Source organism: Sinohyriopsis cumingii, chromosome 2 (assembly GCF_028554795.1).
Source record: "Sinohyriopsis cumingii isolate HCF-2022 chromosome 2, ASM2855479v2, whole genome shotgun sequence".
Lineage (NCBI taxonomy): Eukaryota > Metazoa > Mollusca > Bivalvia > Unionida > Unionidae > Sinohyriopsis > Sinohyriopsis cumingii.
The window spans coordinates 105212690-105234951 of record NC_142962.1 but is presented as its reverse complement, the minus strand read 5'-3'; the positions used below and the strand labels follow the sequence as shown (position 1 = coordinate 105234951).

Genomic DNA, 22262 nt, shown 5'->3' with positions numbered 1-22262 from the left:
GTTATTTAGTCTGTTCGTTGGTCAATCGGTTACTTAATTGCTTTTACAATATCTAGCTTTGAAAATGCAAAAAGGAACAAGCAAAACAAACCAACGTTCGGCGTCATGTTTAATTAGTACGATTTAAGGCATGAAAATTAATGAGCTTGTTTCAGACAAATTTTTCAAAGGTACAAATTCGATCTTGCGATAAAAAGTATATTCAGCAAACGTGTAGTACATTTTTCACAGGTAATAATGACAACGTTCGTAACGAAATTATATCATTCATACAGTAGCCAGGTATATAAATATGCATGTAAAGAAAACGTTTTAATATAAGCCTATTACGCAGTAAAATTGAAAAGGTCCGCGGAAACATATTCTCTTTAGAATATACAATATTTTACTTATATTATGGCTTGGGACGCATAATTTATGACATGCACTGATCTTTATTTCATTTAATTTGTCTGTGTGTGTGTGCTCGATGACGCGTAGGTGTTACAAAGTTATACTCTACTCTGGTAATTTGTCACAACCAGTCCATTTCGCATACAGCCAGTCAGAAAGCCAGGTTGGTAGGTATGGATGCAATCGGGCGGCAGTCTAGAAGAAAACAAGAATTGAAATCAAAAATTGAAGAATGTAGAACAATAATTAGTCCGCTTTCGATTAATTATTCCTTATTTACGGGGTTTTACATGTAACGCAGGCACTGAGAACCAAGTGTAATCAAACAAATAATTAAATCCAATTGACTATCAATATACATTCGATTAGACCATCGACATGTTAAAGGTTTACATATTTATCTCAATTTGAGCAATGATTTATTATCAATAGTACACTGCTGCTGTAAATGAAGTCATACACGTTTCTCAAAAAGAGATTAACATTTTAATTTTCTGCAGGAAAATGTCTTTTTCCCTCTTTTATCATCTCCATACAGCAATTGTTCGTGGGGAATGAATGTGACTTCTCAGATTTCATATAAACATGCAAGATATAAATCGGCATTTGCTATACTCTTGAACAAATATGTGGAATTCAACACTACAAACAAGGTACGGAACCTCAAACCCATCAATGTATAGTAGCATCCCATATATAGAACTAGAATTCCGTGAACGACATATTATACTGCCATCCCGTGTTTAATACTTCTACCTGTAGACACAAGTTGGGTATGGTGAACTCTGGAGATTATTGTCCAAAGGATCTCAATCACCTAAAATTTTGATCGATCTGCAAGGTCTGGAACTAAACTTAATATGCATAAACCATTATTTTCTTATTAGACTTAACCATAGCCGGGATTTTATGAACTTTAGACCCCCAAATCTAATGATTTGCATAAAATACAGGCCATCCGCAATGTTTGGTCAAGGATTTTACAATAGAACAAAACTTATTCAACAAAAAAACAGGAATATTTTGAGAAAAAATAACCTGGGCCTTTGACGTTTCGACCTCAAAATCGACAACTCTCTTTCTTATATTAAGTGCATGCCTACCGAATTTTTTTGGTTAATTTATGTGGTCTAGAACTGAAGTTATTATGCAAAAACAAGTATGTCTTTTTTTAATCACATTGACTTCTTCTGTATCCAGTGTTCAAACCATCCATAAAGTTCGTTTCAGGTCCATGATATAGAACTATCGCTATTGTTCAGAAACCATATTTCCTCTTTTAAATGTATCAACTTCGACCCTGTTAGATAAGTTTTACCTGAAGTCATTTAATAAGCCATATGATGAAGTACAATCAGAAAAAAATCATAGACTTTTCAAAACATAATGCTTTATTTAATACAATTGTTTTCACATTGCAGAGATTGAATACTTTCTACCTATTTTTTAAACAAATTGATTTGCTTTTTAAAGAATTGTAACATTCTTAACTTTTAATCGTATCTTGTAGGAAGGGCTTATCTTTCTAAACGTTTGCTTTTTCGCAATTGTTTATCGTCACATTGTAAGAACTAACCTTTAATCTGTACAGTGCAACCAGCATCGTGCTCAAGTGCCGATAAACCCCATATTTATTTACGTATATGGATGTGAATAAAAATTTTGCATAGTCTATAAGTTCTGAAAACCCCAAACCCGCAATACCAGTTGAATAGGGTTATACGGGTAATAAATATTTTGGCAATGTTTTTTTTAGTCTGTCCCCCTTCAGTGTATCTTTGACAAGCACCGAGATTTCTCATATTAATATTTTGACACTTACTGCATTTATATCAACCATTTTGTTTGTTCCTCCCACTAGGTACCTCGTTCTGGGAGTCAGATTGATCAGAGCGTCCTCTAGGGCATCGATAACTGGTTCCGTGATTGGATAGGAATTTAAAGATGCAGACTGCTTTTCAATCATCGCCTCCAAGTAGCGCTTTCCGTACGTATTTCTCACGCTGTCTGACGCTTCCCTCCACATTTCTTCTGCTTCTTCTCTGTATCTTTTAAACTGAATGGGGATGGCAAAATTCTTCAGAACATATTACAACTCTTCTATTTTACTACTACTTCTAAATTCTTTGAATCTATAAAAAAAAGTGACAAATTATAAAATGTGAAATTCAGTGGAAGAGTTTCGTATTGCCTTTTGTTTTAGAAACAATGAAATTTGGGACCGAAAGTTTATTTTTCGGTTAACGTAGTAGAGGGACTTCATATTACAGAAGGAAAAGGTCTGGACCAAAATAATAGCTTCGATTTCGAGGGGACTTAGGTATGTATGTATATAAGTTACTTATAAATCTGTTTTATTGTGTGCTTTTTGCTGATGGGTTTCTACATTTGCAAAAATTCTGGGATACAATGCAGAACAAAAGTAATAAAAAATTACGTTGCATTAAATTTGTGCATTCGGCTTAGTTCTAGTTTAGTAATTAACATTGACCTTGCCAAGGCAAATCTTTAACCTGGCATTCAATTTGTTATCGTATATTGTTGACTACGTATTCAAATAAGAGATTAAGCTACGTATATGACAAGCTAGATATTTAATAATTTAATATACTTTTTAGAATTGATTGTCTGACCATTATATTTTAGTTTGCAGCTTAAATTGTCCAAACTCATAGTCTTTTTAAGACGATACTAAATTGTTAACTCGTTCAGTGATATAGTACACGCAAGATACGACGGCTAAGGCTAAACATACATATAAGCAAGTAGCTCTCTGCAAGAAAAATTGCTCTCACAAGCAAACTTTGCATTGATATTACAGCCGATGTATGTTACAATAAAGTAGCTGTGACGCTTTTCGAATAAATGTGAGCCTGAAATCTTTATCCTCTTTTCAATCTTTATAATTTGGATCAAATCACAGATTATGTAACTTATGTCAAATTGTTGCTAATTAACCGATTGTAGTTGTCTCCCAGGCCAGACATGCTGATCTCAACGATCCTTCGTCCCTTGAAAGGGGTTAGAGTGATAGCATGGCCAGTCCGTCCTCTGCCATCGTATCTTGCAAGAACAAAGAGTGGAGTGATTTCATACATGAACTTCGCTCTGACAAGCTGTTGCAGTGGAGAAGTCACCTGGCTCGATGACGGATACCTTCACATCAAACTTAATCATTTCCAGCCTAAGAGAATCGGCCACCGTCTCCATGGCGAATTTGGTCGCATGGTACGCACTATCACCCGGGCATGGATAGCAGCCCTTCACACTCGAGACTATCACAACTCTTCCTGAAGAAGATTCGTAGTCCCAGTCTTATATCTTAAATGGGTAAATTTCTAAACTTGTAGACGTCTAGTGTGAAAACTGTCTCTAAATGTGGCACAATTAACTTTGTTTAATTTAAATATGTTGCCATAATGAGTCATGTAAGAAAACAAAATCCAAAGAAATTACAAGTACTTCTACATTGTCAAAATGCACATGATGAATAGAAAATAATGAATAAGTTAAATAGAAAATTAAATGTAAAGACAGGTTTGTGGCATGAACAAAAAAGAATGCCCATTATTAAAATTAGAAGGATAATAGTTGCATTTGCGAAATACCTGTTTCATACTGTACAAGGCATGTATTGAAGAATACAAACTTCAACACGTACCTAGTATGGTAAGAAACAGAGACAGATAAATAGAAGCAGACAAAATATCGCGTCTAATACACAAATATTACACTATTTTGAAGTAAATCTGGTAATTATCAGCATACAGTTTTAATAAAGACTAATTATAAGCTTACAAGATTAATAGGACAATACGTATGTAAAGTGTCGAATTTTGAATAGTAGTGAACCTTAAAGTTGAATGCATTGAGCATTAACATTTTATCACTTTTAAGCCAGAAAAGTCTTTGTAAAGGGTCACTTCTACATTTCTTCTTTTCTACCCCCGTGTCAGTATTAAAAACTTGAAAGGCTAGCATCTATGACTCAGTGAGATATGACCAAGGCACTGCAATGCTGTCCTGAGAAAGTAAACGTTTGAGCTACCGTCCATAACCGCTTGATAGGAACCCATGTCAAATAATCAGATGCAAAGGAAATTTTATACGCACCGTAGTACACAGATTCTCGACTGTCTAAATCTGACGAAAGAAATGATTATCTTGGGATAATTTAGCAACCGCTGCGTACGATTGGTCAGAGTAAATTAATGCGTACACTTTAGAAGTAATATGAATTTAAAGTGATGACCTGGGTCAAAATTCTTTAGTCTTAAATTTCCGGAGAGGAGTCATTTGGCTCCGAGGAAGCCTGAAAAGAATAGTGTTTTGCTCATTAAACAAGAAAAGGGGACCAGGTGGCTGTCTTGTGAGAAGACAGGGTTTAGTGCAAGGACCCACGCGTGTTAATTTATGACCGGTCGCTGTGAAGCGAGGGTGATATTCTTTTGGATTAGTTCAGAATTTATGCATTGTGGATAGCTAGTATGCTTCTGAGTAACGTAAGTAAGAAATTTTTTGCACGTGTAAAAAGTGGTACATATAGAGATTTATGGGTAATTTTGTCCTTTAAGGAACATATTTCTGCGGACAGACGGGACAGTCTGAAAACGGAAGTCAAAAAAAAAAAGGAAGTGACGAGTTCAGACTAAAGGAATATGAAGTCCAGGACGGGATGAAGCGTTCGGAATAGGAAGTCTCGAGGAAATAGGAAGATGTTGATACATGGTCAAGAGATAAAGGTGATGCATACAGTCGTGGACATTGCGCTCTTTTCACCACTCGTTATTATGATGAACAAATCCAAATTAGACACTGCTATTAAATTCTGTTGACAGAACCTAAGTTGAATTGGAATTGCCTCTATTAATTTGTTTTGATTAAATTTGTTATTTTTCTTGTCTAAGGGGACTTGTATTGCATTATTTCTTCCTAACAGTCTTGATCAGTTCTCTGTTGATATTGTATCTGTCCACTCCCACCGGGCTATAAAATCGTGGGAGGTCATTCCCTAGATAACGCCAGACAAATCCAATTAACCACCCCTCTTACTAAGAGGGCGACGTTACAAATTAATCACGAGTATCATCATTACCACCAAATTATCGTTCCTTGGTTTGGTCGTGGTCGAAGTGTTCATATTTGTAAAACGGATAAATTTCTTAACTTTCAAATAATAATGGATCAAATTTTATTCACGTCATTAAAAGAACTAATACTGTGTTTTAACAATTCGTTAATAACTTTTCTGATTTTTTCTACAAATAGTTCCCATATTTCTCTCCTATCTTGCAATTCTGCTTTTTCGGTAAAAAGAATGTCACTTTTTATCTTTATTAATTTGAATATCTTGTTTAATTTTCTAATATATAGAAACATAACTAACTGCAATGGAAAGCAAAATTGCAGTGAATTACTTCAGCATGGACTCCGAAGTGGATGTAAGGAGGGACAAATGAATAGTTATAGATTATGCACTAGGAAGTGGTTGCAATAGCAATTATTTTTAGCCCTTTTACCTGTTGAATAGCACCCACGCGGTATTACCTCATATCTGTTGATTATAAAAATGGTATTTTATTTCAGATTGATAGATGATATAACTTGTATCCATGAGCATTACCTTTACAGTGAAAACTGGTTAAATTGCTTACAATCAGTCGTCTCATGATGCCCATATTTAAATTCGTCAATGTATATGTACGTAGAAAGATATTTACATGGATATACTTTATAAATGTTACACATCACTTTATGATATGATTCCCGTATTATTTAAGTTAATATAGTCATATTATATTTATTCAAATAATGTAAAAAGAGAAACTATGTTGGGGTTTGCACCAAGACAAAGAAATCCCAGTCCATGGGTAACATTTGTTGTCTATCCACTCGACATAGCCAATTTGGTAGACAAATAATGTTACTATTCGACTGGGATTTCTTTGTCTTAGTACAAACGTCAGCATAGATTATTTTTCTCACCCAATTTTTTCAATCAAATTAAAATAACCCTGCAATTTTGCAATTTAGTTAACTATTTCAAAGCATAATATTATTCATCAGGTATTGTTTTTCAATCCCACTCTATATAAAGGTCATCAGGTTTTTGTACTCTTTGATGAAAATTTTAATAACTAACTATATAAGTAGAATATAGCTATATATGCCGTTCTCACAAAGGAGAAACAAATCTAGAAAAAAACCTATAATTGTTAAGTGTTGAAAAGTATTGGGAAAAGACCATCTCGAGTCACGTGCTATTGCAGTTCAAACTACAGTACTGCTAATCGAAATATTATTTGTGAGCAGAATTTTATGGACTTTGTCCTTCCTGATGCACGTAAGTACAAAATTTTATGGACTTTGTCCTTCCTGATGCACGTAAGCACAGAAGTTTACATTTTAATACTGAGCTAGATTAACTGACTGTTGTATAAATGTAATCGAATATGATCCCATCTCAATTTTAACAGTTTTGTCAATTTTTTCATATTACACTGGTCAACAGTGAAATCATTACTGACTTGAAAAGGCCCTAATCTGTAGTATTTTGGTGTGCCGAACACGAATATAACCGTGAAAAATTTGTATTGGCTCTCGTTTTGAAGATATTCATATACCTCATTTTCTATGTTTCACTGTGTAAATTTCTCCAGTAGGACTGCAGCAACATCCGGAATAATGATGTAACATTGCATAATACCATCATGCTCACATCATCCACAGTTGATTGCATCATTTTCTGATGCAATGCAATACTAATGCCATGCGGCTGCTGAAGTAAGTTGACATCAGCAATGTACTATACATGTGTAGGCCTATTATACTAATGCCAGGCGGCTGCTGAAGCTGACGTAAGCAGTGTACTATATAAAGCCCAATCAGATAGGTTCAGCATTTAAAATATTTTAGACGTTGTGCGAGACAATTCAAGCTACTGTTACATAAAACTTATTATTTTATCCATTTACGTACAATAAAGAAACAGTAATGCCTCGAAAGTGTGTTAATACCGCGGACAATTTTTGCTATATTTGTGGGGAAGTGACATTTGCCAACCAGAAGAAAAGTATCAATTCTCAAGTGAAGAAGGCATATCATCTTTACTTCGGATGCAAGGTTGGTGACCAAGACAAGCCTTGGGCTCCGCATATATGCTGTGCTACATGTACAACACAGCTTTCACAGTGGTTGAATTGCAAAAGGTCATCAATGCCGTTTGCAGTCCCAATGGTGTGGAGAGAGCCAAGCAACCACCTAAATGACTGTTACTTCTGCTTGGTTCCTCCTCTTTCCGGCGGAATAACAAAGCGAAAGAAGTCGAGAATAGTCTACCCAAACATTCCGTCTGCATTGAGACCAGTTCCACATGGTGAGGGACTTCCTATTCCAGAACCTCCAGCAGAATATTCTCTTGATTCATCTGACGAAGACAAAGGTGAGTCGACCTGTTCTTCTCCTGGTCCATCAGCATGCAGTGATCCAGATTTTCACTGTGGTGCATCATCAACCCCACACAGAATAACACAGGAAGAATTAAATGACCTGATTCGTGATTTGGACTTATCAAAGAACAAGGCAGAATTGCTAGGATCAAGACTCCAACAATGGAATCTTCTAGAAGAAGATGTCACAATTACTGCATATCGAAAGCGCCACCAGCAATTGGAGCCTTTCTTCAGAAAGGAAAGTAATCTGATATTCTGTTCCGATATTGAGGGCCTCATGAATGCTTTAAAAATCACTCATGACCCACAAGAATGGAGACTATTTGTGGACTCTTCGAAACTGAGTCTCAAGGCTGTGCTTTTGCACAATGGAAACATTCTTCCATCTATTCCAGTAGCGTATGCTGTCCACATGAAAGAGACATACGATAACTTAAGGCAGCTACTGAATTCCATTGAGTATAACAAGTACAGCTGGCACCTCTGTGGTGATTTGAAGGTAGTTGCCCTTTTAATGGGACTGCAGCAAGGATATACAAAATACATGTGTTTCTTATGCGAGTGGGATAGCCGAGCAAGGGAAATGCACTACATGAGGAAGGAATGGACTCACAGGCAGAATGTAGCCATTGGAGAGAAGAATATCCAACCCCCAGCTCTGGTTGAGGCTCAGAAAATCTTGCTACCACCCCTTCACATCAAACTAGGTTTGATGAAGAACTTCGTGAAAGCCATTGACCGGACTTTGCCAGCATTCCGATACCTGCATGAAAAATTCCCTCGACTCAGCGAAGCAAAGATTAAAGAGGGAGTTTTTGTGGGTCCTCAGATTCGAGAGCTTTTCAAAGATGACCGGTTCAACAACTTGCTGGAAGGTGACGCGAAACAAGCATGGAATGCTTTTCGCCTAGTTTCTACAAACTTCCTCGGAAATGTTAGGGCAGAAAACTATAAGGAACTAGTAGAAGACATGTTGATGAAGTATAAGAAACTTGGCTGCAATATGTCTCTAAAGATTCACTTCCTTCATTCCCATTTGGATTTCTTTCCTAGCAACTGTGGTATTGTTAGTGATGAACACGGCGAACGTTTTCATCAAGATATCGCAACAATGGAACAAAGATAGCAGGGAAAATGGTCCACTACAATGCTGGCTGACTACTGCTGGACACTCCTCAGAGATGCTCCCGAACAGCTGTACAAGAGACAGGCGAAGAAATCTAAGATGTAGTCAATGACTTGATTTTTTATAGGTAGGCTATTACAGTTGACCTTTTACTATTGGAATGCATTTCGTTATGTAAACATTAATTTCTTGCAGATTACAAAAAAACTAGAGCCAATTTTGCAATTTGACTGTCATATTCGTGTTCAGCACATAAAAATTGATAAGAATTGACTAATTTTATTTCAGTAACATGACTTTTGTAAAAATTTGTTGTCCAGTGTTATGCATGCGATAAATCGAGATTTACAATAGTTTTTATTTATTGTTTTGTGTATTGTTTGAATTTGCATGTTGTGGTTGTCGAATGGACGCTAAAATTTCAAAGGAATATTGTAATTATGTTTCTAAATGATAAAAAATTAAAAATCATATCGAAGCAATAATACTTTTCTTTATCTTCTGTGATTAGTTCATCTCTCTCTCTCTCTCACTCACTCACTTTAAAAATACGGTAAATTCTTTTGCCATAAGGATTATGTGTTATTTCCTGGTATTTTCAGAGAAAAAAGGAAAATAAACTCTTATATTTTCATATCATATATCCGCAAACATTTTCAGATGAAATAGAGGTAGTTGATTATTGACAGCGCTGGTTCAATTCCAAATAAAATCAGTTATACTAACAGTTATGGGCCATTTCAGAATTAACATTTTGTTTATCATCTCCTTTTGCAATAGTAGAAGACTTAGGGGCCATTTGTAAATTTTAAATTAACACTGTCCTGTGTTTGGATGCGAGAAGATTTCAGAGCCATTTGAAAATTTTAAATTAATGCCATCTCATGTAGAATAGGAAAAACCTTTTTGGACCTTTTGTAGATTTTTAATTCAACACCATCTCGTGCAAGGATACTAGAAGATTTCTGGGCCACATAAAAACTTTCTTGTTGTTGGTCCTTCGAGGTTAAAGATGACACTGACAGCACTGACTGGTCGGTTTCTGTGAGTACGTTTTCATTTTCAGCACAAGATGAACTATACGGCGGCCAGTATGCAAGGTGGAGGATGAACCCGGACAAAATCGGAAAGAACTACCAATCAACGAGAAGTTACTGGCAAGCTTTCTCACATACACACATTGGCTGAATCCGATACTCGAACCCAAACAGACAGGGGTGAGATAGCAGTGATCCGTAACGGTGAGCGCTTTAGACCATTCAGCTACTCAGGTCCCCTTGGTGACTGGTAATAGTTCAGATGACTCACTGCCATCCACAACACGAGAAAGCATGCCATCATGGAACTGCCTAACCGTCGCGATGAGGATCTATGGGCAACTAAACGTTGCCATGCATCCTTGTATTCATGGGGGTACAGTGTCCTGAGTCCATATTGAATAGAATAGTCCAGTCAGTTTGTGTGTCATGTGTGAACCTCAGGCTTTGTAGTCTTCTAGTGGTATAGCATATGTTCCAAGTATTTTGCCATTTGACGGCAGCTTTCAGTTTCCGTCAGCTCTGAGGGATCAGCAAGTACTATGTTCATCTGCACTTGATGTACTCAATCGATAGCCTCCTTGCTGATAGATGACTGTTAAATGAGGGTGTTGTTGAAGTGTTCTGCTCATCTTTTTTAAGCGTATTTTCTTTGTCGGCGAGCAGCATGACGCTGTAATCGTTCTCTATGGGAGATGTTCTGATGACTGTGTCCCACGGATTGTCTTGAGAGCATCACAGAGTTTCCTCGTGCTATTTATGTCTGCGTAGGACTGAATTTCCTCTGCCTTATTGCTCAACAATGAGATTTACAACTCTCTTAGTTTACAATGGACAGTCCTCTTGATGTTGGAGAAGCTTGTCTTCTTAGATGTTTAAGCGCTGTCTTTTAGATAGGCCTTCTGTAGCTGAAGATGATTTCACACTCAGAAGTCTCTGTATGGCATCATAGTATTAACAAACCACTCTTGATATTTACTTAAGGTGGGTCAAGGGTTTTGCATGCAGCTGAGTATACAGAGTCTCTAATGGACATTCTCGGAGTTTGCATCGATTGTGTCAAATTAGCCTGAGCAGTTCTTCAGCATATGCCTCTTGCACATTTTACCAATTTCATGTTGGTGACATTAAACCTTTTATGCACTTTTTTGCCTTGCGATCTTCTGCTAGACTGAATCCGGATATTGAGCTTGGAGACTTTGAATCGGTGGTCAGTCCAGAAATCTGCACTTCTCATGGCCTTTGCCACTGACATCCTGCCAGTCTCCTCCCCAGAAGATGACAGTTCTTCGAGCTTGAGTACATCCAGTGCATCTTTGTGTGTTTGGCAAGCGGAATACTGTGTTGGTGATTAGACAGTCATGTTCAGCTCATTTTATCAGTAGAGGAGTCCGTTCTGTTGCTTTACACTTGGCCATGTATGGTGATCTGTGCCAACTCTACCATTGAAATCACCAAGGAGATGGGCTTGTCTGCTTTTGGTATTTCTGCAATAAGAGACTCCGGGTCCTTAATAAAATGTGCACTTGATAATATCTGGGCTGGTCATTGTCGGTGCATATGCACTTATGAAAGTTGCATTTATTTTTCCATACAATGGGAGTTTCATTTGAACTATCCAGTCATTCGAGACTTTTGGGAGACCTTTGGGAGATATGTGGATTTGCTACCTAGCTATGATTTGATGACAAACCCAACACCAGCTTTACGTAGCCCTTCGTTACTGCAGGCGCTCCAAAAGAAAGTGGAGATGGTACCTACTTCTATGTGCTGTCCTTACGCAGCTAGGCGAGTTTCACTCAAAGCTGCTGTCTAAATGTTGTATCAGGCCAGTTCTCTATTATCAAGAGATCTGTTCTTCTCTCTGGTCTATCTGCTGATGAAATATCCATTCCCTGACCTTTGTATTCCTGCTAGATTTTCGACCGTTAAGATGGGATCCTCGTCAGCCAAGGTGTGCTTACCAGCGCTAAAGCGAATCTTGGAATGTTTATCACCTTCTCTATGCCCTGTTTCATGCTTCGGAGGTGAGCAATGTGATCTTTAAAAAGAGTTTCCTTGTCACCCAGGCGGCTACTCAGTCCACTGATGCTTCGGTCCAGTGTAAAGCGACTCTATGCCATGAGCTGCCTGTTTGCATGCATGCAGCTACTGCTCCCTGTGCATCCACGCCTACTACTCTGCCATTTATCCAATGCCACAGGACTTGAAGAAGTCTGGTTATTAAGGGGAATAATGACATTACTTACGCGTGAGTTGGATTTAAGAGAGGAAAAGTCGCTCTAACTCTCCCGTTCAGACCTGTCTGAATGCAATGGTATGACAATGTCGAGATATCAGGAGACACGTCCGAATGCAGCGTCTGATCTTCAATTCCTACTGAACCTGAGCAGATGACCTGCTGTGTCCACACAGCTCTTGCCATTTGCTTTCACTGCCGGCGGATGAACATATCTGCTCTCCCCTCGATTAACAAGAAGGAACTCTCCATAGGGAGCCAAGTGTAGCTGTCCACTCTGGATCTAAAAACGTAAGATTTATATCCCATGAAGAGATTGTGAAACATAATTTGTTTTAACAAATTTAAAACAAATTATTTATCAGCATCACTTCTCGGGATGAGATGATTTCGGGGCCACTTTCAAATTTAAACCAATACTGTTTCGTATAAAATAACATACAAATTTATAAGCCACTTGTATGTTTTAAATCAATACCATCTCTTGTAGGAGTCTGATAAGATTTTAGACCATTTCTAAACTTTAAATCAATAGCAGCTCGTGCAGGAGTAAGAGAAGATTTCTGGACCACTATTAAATATTCAAATGGTACAGCCTTCAGCCATGGTCAATAAATTAAAACACAAAAAAAATTCTTCTTCTTTAAATCTACGCTAGAACAGCTGGTGAGCATGCACAGTGAACGACACATCGCATAGCAGAGACAGCAGTCAATCGAAGGCTACAGCAAACTCGTGGCGTCAGAGTCTGCGGCCTGAATGTTGCTGTGCAACAACTCTTGTCCTGCACCTCTAGTGCGCCTCGTGCAGTGACGGCATAGCCTAATCGACAGAGTCGTATTATGCTGAAAGCAGACCAGGTAGAGTGGGCACGAAATGGACCGGGGACGCAATTTGATTTTTTGTGGTTAAGGGAGGTAAATAGCTTAGTTTGGTTGATTTGCCTTTACGAGCTACTTCCCTTTAAATATAAATAAGAGTCATCATTTTCATAAAGAAACTTAGTTGCCTTCCATTCTGATAAATTTATTTTAATTTTATGATAGATAGTTCGAAAGACAACGCCGGCGAAAGGTCTCTTTTTCATATTCATCAGTCAACCTTGATTTTAAATTTTAAAGTATGAAAATGGGTAAATGATATAAAGTATTGAGCTAAAGTTTATACTAACAAACGTGTGTTATATGCTGCCATGCTTAGAATCAGTAGCAATGCATTTATTCAATGTACTGAGAGTGCACATGCAAATTTTATTAATATATTTTGCGTGCAAATTTTCTAAAGTGGTTCGCAAAAATCCATGGTACAACTTTTCTGTGCCAATTCACAATTCGTCTTTACTTCTTCTTTTGCCACAAACGAATTATTTAATTATTCAGATAAATTACAATTATGCACTCTTGCATATCTTTCTAATAAAAGGACACATACATTTCTTATAATAATAATAATGAATAAGAGAAGCGATACGGTTTATAGAATACATACCATAAATGAGCATCTCTGACCTACTGACAAAAACCACCTTATGATCTCATAGGGCACTGGGATTCCCATTTGTGTAATAATTGGGAACGGGTAAAATATTTCGGGGGATACGTAGGGGGGTTTCCATTTCCCTGTATGCTAGTCTGGGTCTTTATAAGTATTTTTCCGGCTGAATTTCTACTGCAGTCTCGATTTCGTCTCCTCCAACCGTCCCATTTGTACTTAATATCGCTGACCTTGCCGAGGGAAATGACACTTTAGCAGTCTCGGCATAACTGGCGAAGGGGGTGGAGCTTAGCTGTATTCTAATATGCAAAACATTTGAATTAGATTACTGTTTTTAGGTCACGACGCCTAAGTAATTACGAATTTAGTGATTTAAAGCAGGATCACCATGAAACAAAATTTCAAGGGGTCCAATTGTACTTTTCTGTTTTTACCACCAACTGTGATAATATGAAATAAGTTCTTTTCAATGTCCTTTCTACAATATTGTCTTGTTGGCTTGTTCTGAGACGAGTATGAAACATTCTAGCAAACTTCAAAGTGTATAATGAGGTAAGCAATTTTATAAATTAGACAAAACAGTGTTTTCAGTGATAATTTTCGGGAATTCCGTGCACTAAATTAAGCGAATTTTAATTTGCAGACATTGTTTTGTAAAAACCAGAACAATCGACTTATTGAATTTTTTTCATATCAGACCTTCAAAGTCTGATATGTATTACGACAAATTTTTCACCTGCCTCACATCTACGTGCACTTAATATTCCAATGACAACGTACCTCGAGATTTACGTACAAATGGCAGGAAAGCTTTGGTCAAGCGGATCATGCCGTAGAAATTGACATTCATAACTTTATGAATTAGTCCAATCGTCAACCACTCAACATCGCCGATGACGTTAAATCCAGCATTAGATACAATGCCCCATATACCTGCAATAGTCATTGATCAACAAATCTGTAAATTAGCCTTGAGGGAGTCCATAAATTTTTTCCGTGTATCAACGTTCAAATCCTACACTGATCGATAATAGTAATAGTACTAATACACTAATCATGCATTCGTCCGTTTAAGTTTTAACACAAGCACATATAAATCATCAGTCCTTTTCAATTATCCTTCTGTATGAAGATAAATATCCCTGCATCTCCCCCCCCCCCAAAAAAAATTAAACTTTTAGATATTCTACATATACCAATTATCGTGACTATCGTAAAAAACATGAACTGTAATGGTTCCTACCTATACATTTTTCACTGTGCTTCTTTTCAGAGACCGCAGACGTAAACCTATATATACACCAATATTTTCTTGCATCAGCATATTTTATCTATAACGTAGTTGACATAACGTTTATACCTTACTAGATTTGCATCCATATTCCCGCAAAAAAATATGCTATTGAGAAATACTCTAGAGGTCTTGGAGAGGTCACCTTAGCTTTGCACAAATCTGTATATTTTATAAAGGTGGGGACTTCAAAGCCAGCGTCACGTGTATACACTTTTCAACAGTGTTCCCAATTGCAGTCTAGCTAGTACCTGGCCTGGATTTACGGTACGTGTACTTATGCAATTGTAACAAATAAAAATTTCTACAAAAATAAAATTGGTACATTAGAAGAATACGCGAGTGAAGCATTGCATGAAACAATTTTTAATGTGTTTCCTATTTAATAACATCAATCCAAATAAATTTTCTATTCTTACATCCGTATAATTGGAAACAAATTTGAAGGTCTGTGCTAAAATAAGCTAACATTAAATTATATTGAATGATATGTCTCACCTGCTTTGCATGTATGTACATAATTCAGAAAGTGTGATATGGCCATTTTGGCAAGAAAAGTAAATCATTACAATGTTATGTATACCTAATTTGTATTGTGTGTTTGACCTGTCAGTAATTCAGGGTAGAAGCTTGGCCTACCTGACTTTTGTCATTTTTAAAAAAGATATTTACATGGATTTGAGGTCAATGCCTAACCTTATCTAGGGGGCGCTCACCAGTTATTATGTACTTTAGAGAGAGTGACGTATGTAAGGTGAAGTTTTTGCATTTAAAACATGCACAGTGGAGAGAATGTTGGCATACCTCTATGCTACTTTAATGTAATGTGGCTGACATTTCTTTGGATATTATACTTTTGGAAATTGTAAATGACCTAAGCATACTGCTGACTAAAATGACTGCTTCCTTGTGCTCCAAAAATCAGCCTCAGTTTGTATAAAGTACTATCCTTAGCAGTCATTAAAATAGGGAAAATGAATTTTGCCAGAATAGACAATACCAGCTTCTGAAAGTGCAATGAATGAATTACCAAATATATAAAATATAAAAAAAGTTATCGGCTTTTTTTAAACACAATTTACCTCCGAAGTTCCGGAAGTGAAAATGACTAAGTGGAGCTAGCACTTTTCTGAAAGGTGCACATCGGGAGTAAGGCCAAGCTGTATACTCTATAACCCATATTACACCTATCAATCATACACCAAAATAAAGGGAATTAAAGGTTCTTTGAATTATACCTAAGATAAACAAGGTCCTTTTTAAATAGCCAGTATAACCAGTGAGGAAAGCCTGGGAAATTCTTTTTCTTTACAATTCTAAACACGAAACTGTAGAGCGCCAACTTACAAACTTAGTGAAATTGACATATATAGGATGAGAAATTTTTTGATTCCTGTTTTAATAGCAGTCTTTGTAACCACTTTTAGCTGTGTTTTGTTTTAATTTGAGACGAATTATTTAAATTGTTCATTGGAATAACAAAGTGCTCATTGACTTTTTGGACTTAAACACTACTTTGGCATTATTATGAATTCATTCAAAGACATTCTAGATTATATCACTGTGATACGTCAAGACTCAGTACATCAACACATGCAAGACTATTAGTATATCAGCACATTCGAAAAAAGACTTAATTGGGAACGGTGTAAACATTTGGATATGTGATAGAACATCATGATCATTGGGGATTTACTTCACAATACTGTAAGTTTCCTCTTTAATTTTTACTTTGTAACTTAGAGAAATAAATTATTTGTTAATTTTACTAAACTTGATGGTTTTGCTTCTTTCTGTTACTTAGTTTAAGACCACTGAGTCAGAACAACAACGACAATTTACTTGCCTTAATGGGTGTTAACACAAGTGCCAAATGTAACTGCTCAAATGAAGTTGCATGACTATATGTGCAGAAGTGTCTAAGACACAAGCGAAAAAAAAAGTGTCTAACGTGTTGTGCCAAATAAATTATGTTGGCTGTAAAATTTACAATATAAGAGAGAGAGAGAGAAAGAGTATTGCGTACACTTGCACTCGGCAACACAATGAGATAATCCACACGATCCCATTACACGTTAAATGGCTTGCTTTATTTACTGGTCTTAACAAGTGGATCAAAACCGCTTTATTTCTAGATACTACATTTAAATTCATTAAAATTAATTCATCCCATTTGCGACAGCAGTAAATGGTCCTTAATTACAACAGTTATTAATATAAAGCATCAACCCTCTCGAGGCCTGTCTGCTGTTGTGCCATATATTATACTTTGATAAGTCACATGACCATATATGTGTTCTGTTGTTTTTAGATGAGTTCGTTGACTTTGTTTAAGAGATTAACATTTTTACTTTGAAAACAATCTTAATTTCACGATTTTCGACATTTTGAATCAACAGAAAACAAGGCAAAATTTCTATAACGAATTTATAAAGCTGTGTTTTTGCATATTAATTCAGCGCGATCATGACCATGTCTAGCGGTAACGTTGGGAAACGGGCTAGCATTCCTTAAAGGTAGATAGTGAGCACCATTTGATGTAGTCTTAAAAAGTCGAATCTTAGAACCAAATATTGGTGACAAGGCTGGTGTGCTACGCGAAGTGTAACATTAGATATCAGTGTCCATTCCTAAATAGGTCGTAGTGGAAATGGAACACGAGTGCTCATTGTTTTATTTCTACAGTGCACATATGATTACAGGTTATATTTAAGCAACGATATCTCAAAAGCTGCACAGAACCAGTAGAAAGATGGTATTGTAAAACAATACAATTGTATGGTTAATTCAAATATATGTATAAATACCGCAAAACCAGCCTGCGCGAATTCCAGGAACAATGCTAAAGAATCTATACAGATACTCTAATCTCTAAAGTTGCGGGGATCTGACTAGTTTGATAAAGATACACATATATTTGTCCCAAGGGACCGACCATTCAGTATAAAGAAGGAGGAGCTGGGTATTTCTTATACCCGGTCCTCAAACACCTTAAAAAATAATCTTCTTTTGGTTTATAGAATAAAGAATCTTTTTTATCAAGATATATCATCAGAAAAAGAAAACACTATATTGAGGTAAAGAAAATCCCATGCACGCCCCCACCTCCATCCCCACTACGGAAGTTAATTGGACGGTCACTTAGTTCTTAAGCTCCAAACATTATTAAAGGGAATTGTACGAGCTATAGTTCAATCAGCTTTCTTGAGACCACGATTTATATTAAAAGTTTATATTGTTTGAAAAAGGCCGACCATTTTGAATTTCTCAATATCACCGTAAAAAAACAATACAAACATCTGTCTGTGAAAAATAATTTGATGAAGAGTAGAATGGAACTGTTATGCTAAAATGGGTTCGTGTAATGGACTCTCAAAATTAAAACAGGCAAAGAAGTATTATGAAGTTAGAAGTTTCACAGTTGTGCAACTCAAGAATGCCAGACTGGTTGTGGTTTTACAGTTGTGCAACTCAAGAATACCAGACTGGTTGTGGTTTCACAGTTGGTGCAATTCAGATTAGTTGTGGTTTCACTGTGGTGCTATTCAAGAATAGCAGACTGATCATTTTTTCACATTTGTGCAATTCAAGATTACCAGATTGGCAACAGCCACAATATTTTACACAGCATTCTTGTCACTCGCAAAACGATTATGGTTACTCACACAACAGCTTTTAAACAGTATATCCAGAGTATATTTTCTACAGGAAGGATGTAGGATACCACAAATGTTAAACCTGCAAAAATGTTTATTTTTATTTTTTATAATCTCGCTGCACGTAAATAAAATTATCCTGTTTATTTCGCGGCCGGGACACGAACCCATAGCTGCCTGATATGATTTCTTCATTCGATTAAAAGAACGCCGACATGGGTGCAAGATTTTCTGGGTTCGACTATAATTTTCTGCTATGCTTTCCTGACTTATTTTTTTCAAAAGTTGCGGTAAAATGAAGAGTACAAGTGCCGCCAATCAAGCTACCCCTTCTCTCCTTCCCTTTTTAAAAACTCTTTATCCACTGATAAGTATACAGCAAATATTATTTTTACCTTTCTTCGGTAGCTTTGTTTTCACGTAGTCTAATCCTTTAGCCATGCTGTCGTCGTTCCCAACATCCATAGAAACAATGTGAACTCTCTTGCTAGTCTTTTTAGCTAGTCGATTTGCGCCATCGCCCTTAGGATGAAGACATCCAGCGAAAACGGTGAAACCCAGGTCATCTAGACGCTTGGCCAAATCATGTCCAAATCCTTTATCGATATTCAAGACTTGGTAAGCGGAGTGCGGCATATTCTTAAACTAAGTTTTCGAATGGGCACTATGTATATGAATTTGACTACATCACTTTTACAACTGTTCGCAACACATTAAGCATCAAGATCGAGACAAGTATTACTTTATATATATATATATATATATATATATATATATATATATATATATATATATATATATATATATATATATATATATTCGAGTCTAAGATTCAGCCAATGTGGGTATGTGAGAAAGCTTGCCAGTAGCTTCTCGTGGGTCGGTGGTTCTTTCCGGGGTTTTCCCGGGTTCTTCCTCCACCATTAATACTGGCCGCCATATATAGCCTATCGTGTGCTGAAAAATGGCGTTAAACCCCACAACAACAACAACAATATATATATATATATATATATATATATATATATATATATATATATATATATATATATATGGATTCAAAAGACCAATGACAAGTTCTGACTACTTTCATTAAAATGAAAAAGACCAAGACAGACACTACATACGATAATTCCTGTGATCAGAACATCCACCTCCTTTTTTGTGGAAAAAAATAAACAACGGAATGAAACTTATAAAAATGTGGAAAAAGCAGCTATTCTGAATTTCTTTCATTCTCACGAGATCACGTCATGACATAACAATTGATTGTGCATACGAAATTAAAGTTTTGGTTCATTAAAAATAAAAGCTACTTTCAGTTAACATTAGATATTCATACAGTAAGCGTACTATTTTGCTGCGCAAGAATGCTGAGTTATCTGTTTTCTTCCACCCCACCCCTCAAAAACGAGAAATCAATCCGCAATAGAAATCATCCGCGACACTTCCAGGCTTGACAAAAAAAAAGGATGAGTTTTTGCTCCAGATGAGTTCTCTGAGTAGAACAATTTAAAATAGTATTCGAAAACAATGCACGATGCTGTATCAACTTGCTAATAAAAGCAAAATCATGTTAGCATTTTAAAACCTAAGATAATATTGGACCAGCATAATGCGAAACTTCACAATCGTGTATATGGTATATGGAAAAACGCTTGAGACTGAGGTTACTTCTTATTTAAAGATAATACCTCATTTCATTCTTACCTGTGTCACAACCTGAAATCACGACTCCGCGGCCATTTATCTTAATCTCTTCTTTCCGTTGTCTCTTTGTGAGCTCAAGAAAGATGTATAGAAAGAACAATGTCAGAAGGTATAACCATATTGATGAAACGTACAGAATGTAGGGCACTCCGCAAAAGGACACGAGAAATAAAACCTCAAATGGAGACATTTTTTGCGTAAATACAATAACGTTCTCTTGGCTGATAATTTTCTTTATTTAGGTCATTTTACGTCATATATAATGAAAAGAAGCGTTTGTTCTCTACTATCAATTACCATATTCGTCAAGCTCTATACGCCACCTTACCGACAATTCACTATAGGATTGTGTAACATGTAAATAGTGGTTGTTGTTGTGGGGTTTAACACCATTTTTCAGCACACGATAGACTATGCATGGCGGCCAGTATTAATGGTGGAGGAAGAATATGAGAAAAAACCCGGAAGAACCACCGACCCACAAGAAGCTACTGACAAGCTTTCTCACATACCTACATTGGCCGAATAGTGGTGGTACTAGTGTTAACGAATTTTGCTGGCCTTCCGATACTCCCGTACTAGGTTATTGTCCGTCTCAGGTTTATTGCCCTCATAAAGTGTCTGAAGCAAAAAGGTAACTAAGATACAATGAAAGGTTTACTCCGAAGGCGGACCGCTCCGGTGGCCTAGTGGTTAGAGCGTCCGCCTCAGATGCGGGAGGTCGTGGGTTCGATTCCCAGCCGAGTCATACCAAATGGTACAAACAGCTGCCTCGCCTGGCGCTCAGCATTAAGAGGTTAGTGTTAGGACTGGTCGGCCTGGTGTCAGAATAATGTGGCATGATGCCCCAGTGCTAGACATCACCATAAACTGCCACACTGCAAACATCGTAGCAATATGACTGAAAAATTGCTAAAGCTACGTTAAAAATCCAAGTCACACACACTCCGAAGGCGTCCGAGTACGAGCAGACGGTCATAGTTCACTGGCAACACTTGCCTGATCCGAGTTGTTGACTCTTGCTTATATCGACTGCGCCATCGTCATGATTGCAAGTTACATATATTTGCTTAAAATGATGTGGTTCACGGTTGACAAACATATGGCTGAATACGGTAAATATGGCCTCGTGATTCCTCCAGATGCTCAGTAGATAAGGACATGCATTCTATACAAGGAAGAATATGGTCTTTCATGGCGGCGTGAGATAAAAGAAAGCACATATCACAACAATACACTTATATATATGCAGATCCGTGAATCTCAGATTGGCAATCATCGACGTTAACTGTTCCTCACATGCATGTTTCAATGTCACACACTATTTGTCGCATCACAAAACAATTATTTGAAGGTTGTGTAGGAAGTCTCTCTCTCTCTCTCTCTCTCTCAGCAGCAGAGGGGGGGAACAGACCAAAAGCTTTTTGCACAATAAGCCCTCCCCACGGAAACTATTCGATAGAGGGCTTATTTCGACGAAATAAACCCTTCTATTCAGAATACAGGACAAAAAAAAATGTCCCAAAAAAACTCGTTGAGTTTCCAGGGACAAACTCGTTGAATTTGCACTGGCAATTTGGGTTACTTCAATAAATCTGAAACAGTTTCCGTGGCGGGGGTCGTTATTGAAAAATCCATGGGGTCGGGTCCAGCCCCCCCCCCCCCCTGCTGCTCTACGAAATGAGTTTCCAAGGAAAAACATTTTTATGTTAGCGGAATTAAATCATTGACAAATAAATAATGGCAAATATCGGAGAAGCACTTACTACTAGATTAGCTCGAGAACGTCTCGAAGCAATTCAGAAATTTCTTCCTGTCCGTGATTCCGTCAAACAAAAATTACAACTAAGACAGCAAGCACGGGA

General features: G+C 37.0%; 1 protein-coding gene and 1 long non-coding RNA gene across 4 annotated transcripts; one reads left to right on the top strand and one right to left on the bottom strand.

Annotated features, from left to right (window-relative positions):
- Window positions 1-96: 96 nt before the first annotated feature.
- Window positions 97-20634, bottom strand: LOC149805543 (retinol dehydrogenase 7-like). 3 transcript variants are annotated; one of them, XM_089950149.1, is made up of 6 exons: window positions 20398-20634; window positions 19083-19283; window positions 14521-14673; window positions 3490-3683; window positions 2216-2449; window positions 97-588 (listed from the first exon to the last, which is right to left on the bottom strand). In XM_089950149.1, the coding sequence occupies exons 1-6, from the start codon at window positions 20585-20587 to the stop codon at window positions 499-501; spliced, it is 1062 nt and encodes a 353-aa protein (XP_089806275.1). In that variant the 5' UTR covers window positions 20588-20634; the 3' UTR covers window positions 97-498. The 3 variants fall into 3 exon arrangements, with proteins under 3 accessions (XP_089806275.1, XP_089806276.1, XP_089806277.1); XM_089950150.1 differs by lacking the exon at window positions 14521-14673; XM_089950151.1 differs by lacking the exon at window positions 19083-19283.
- On the top strand, window positions 2462-5299 carry LOC149805544 (uncharacterized). Its single transcript, XR_016419688.1, has 2 exons — window positions 2462-2713; window positions 4968-5299. It is a non-coding gene; the product is annotated as an uncharacterized LOC149805544 (long non-coding RNA).
- Window positions 20635-22262: the final 1628 nt, after the last annotated feature.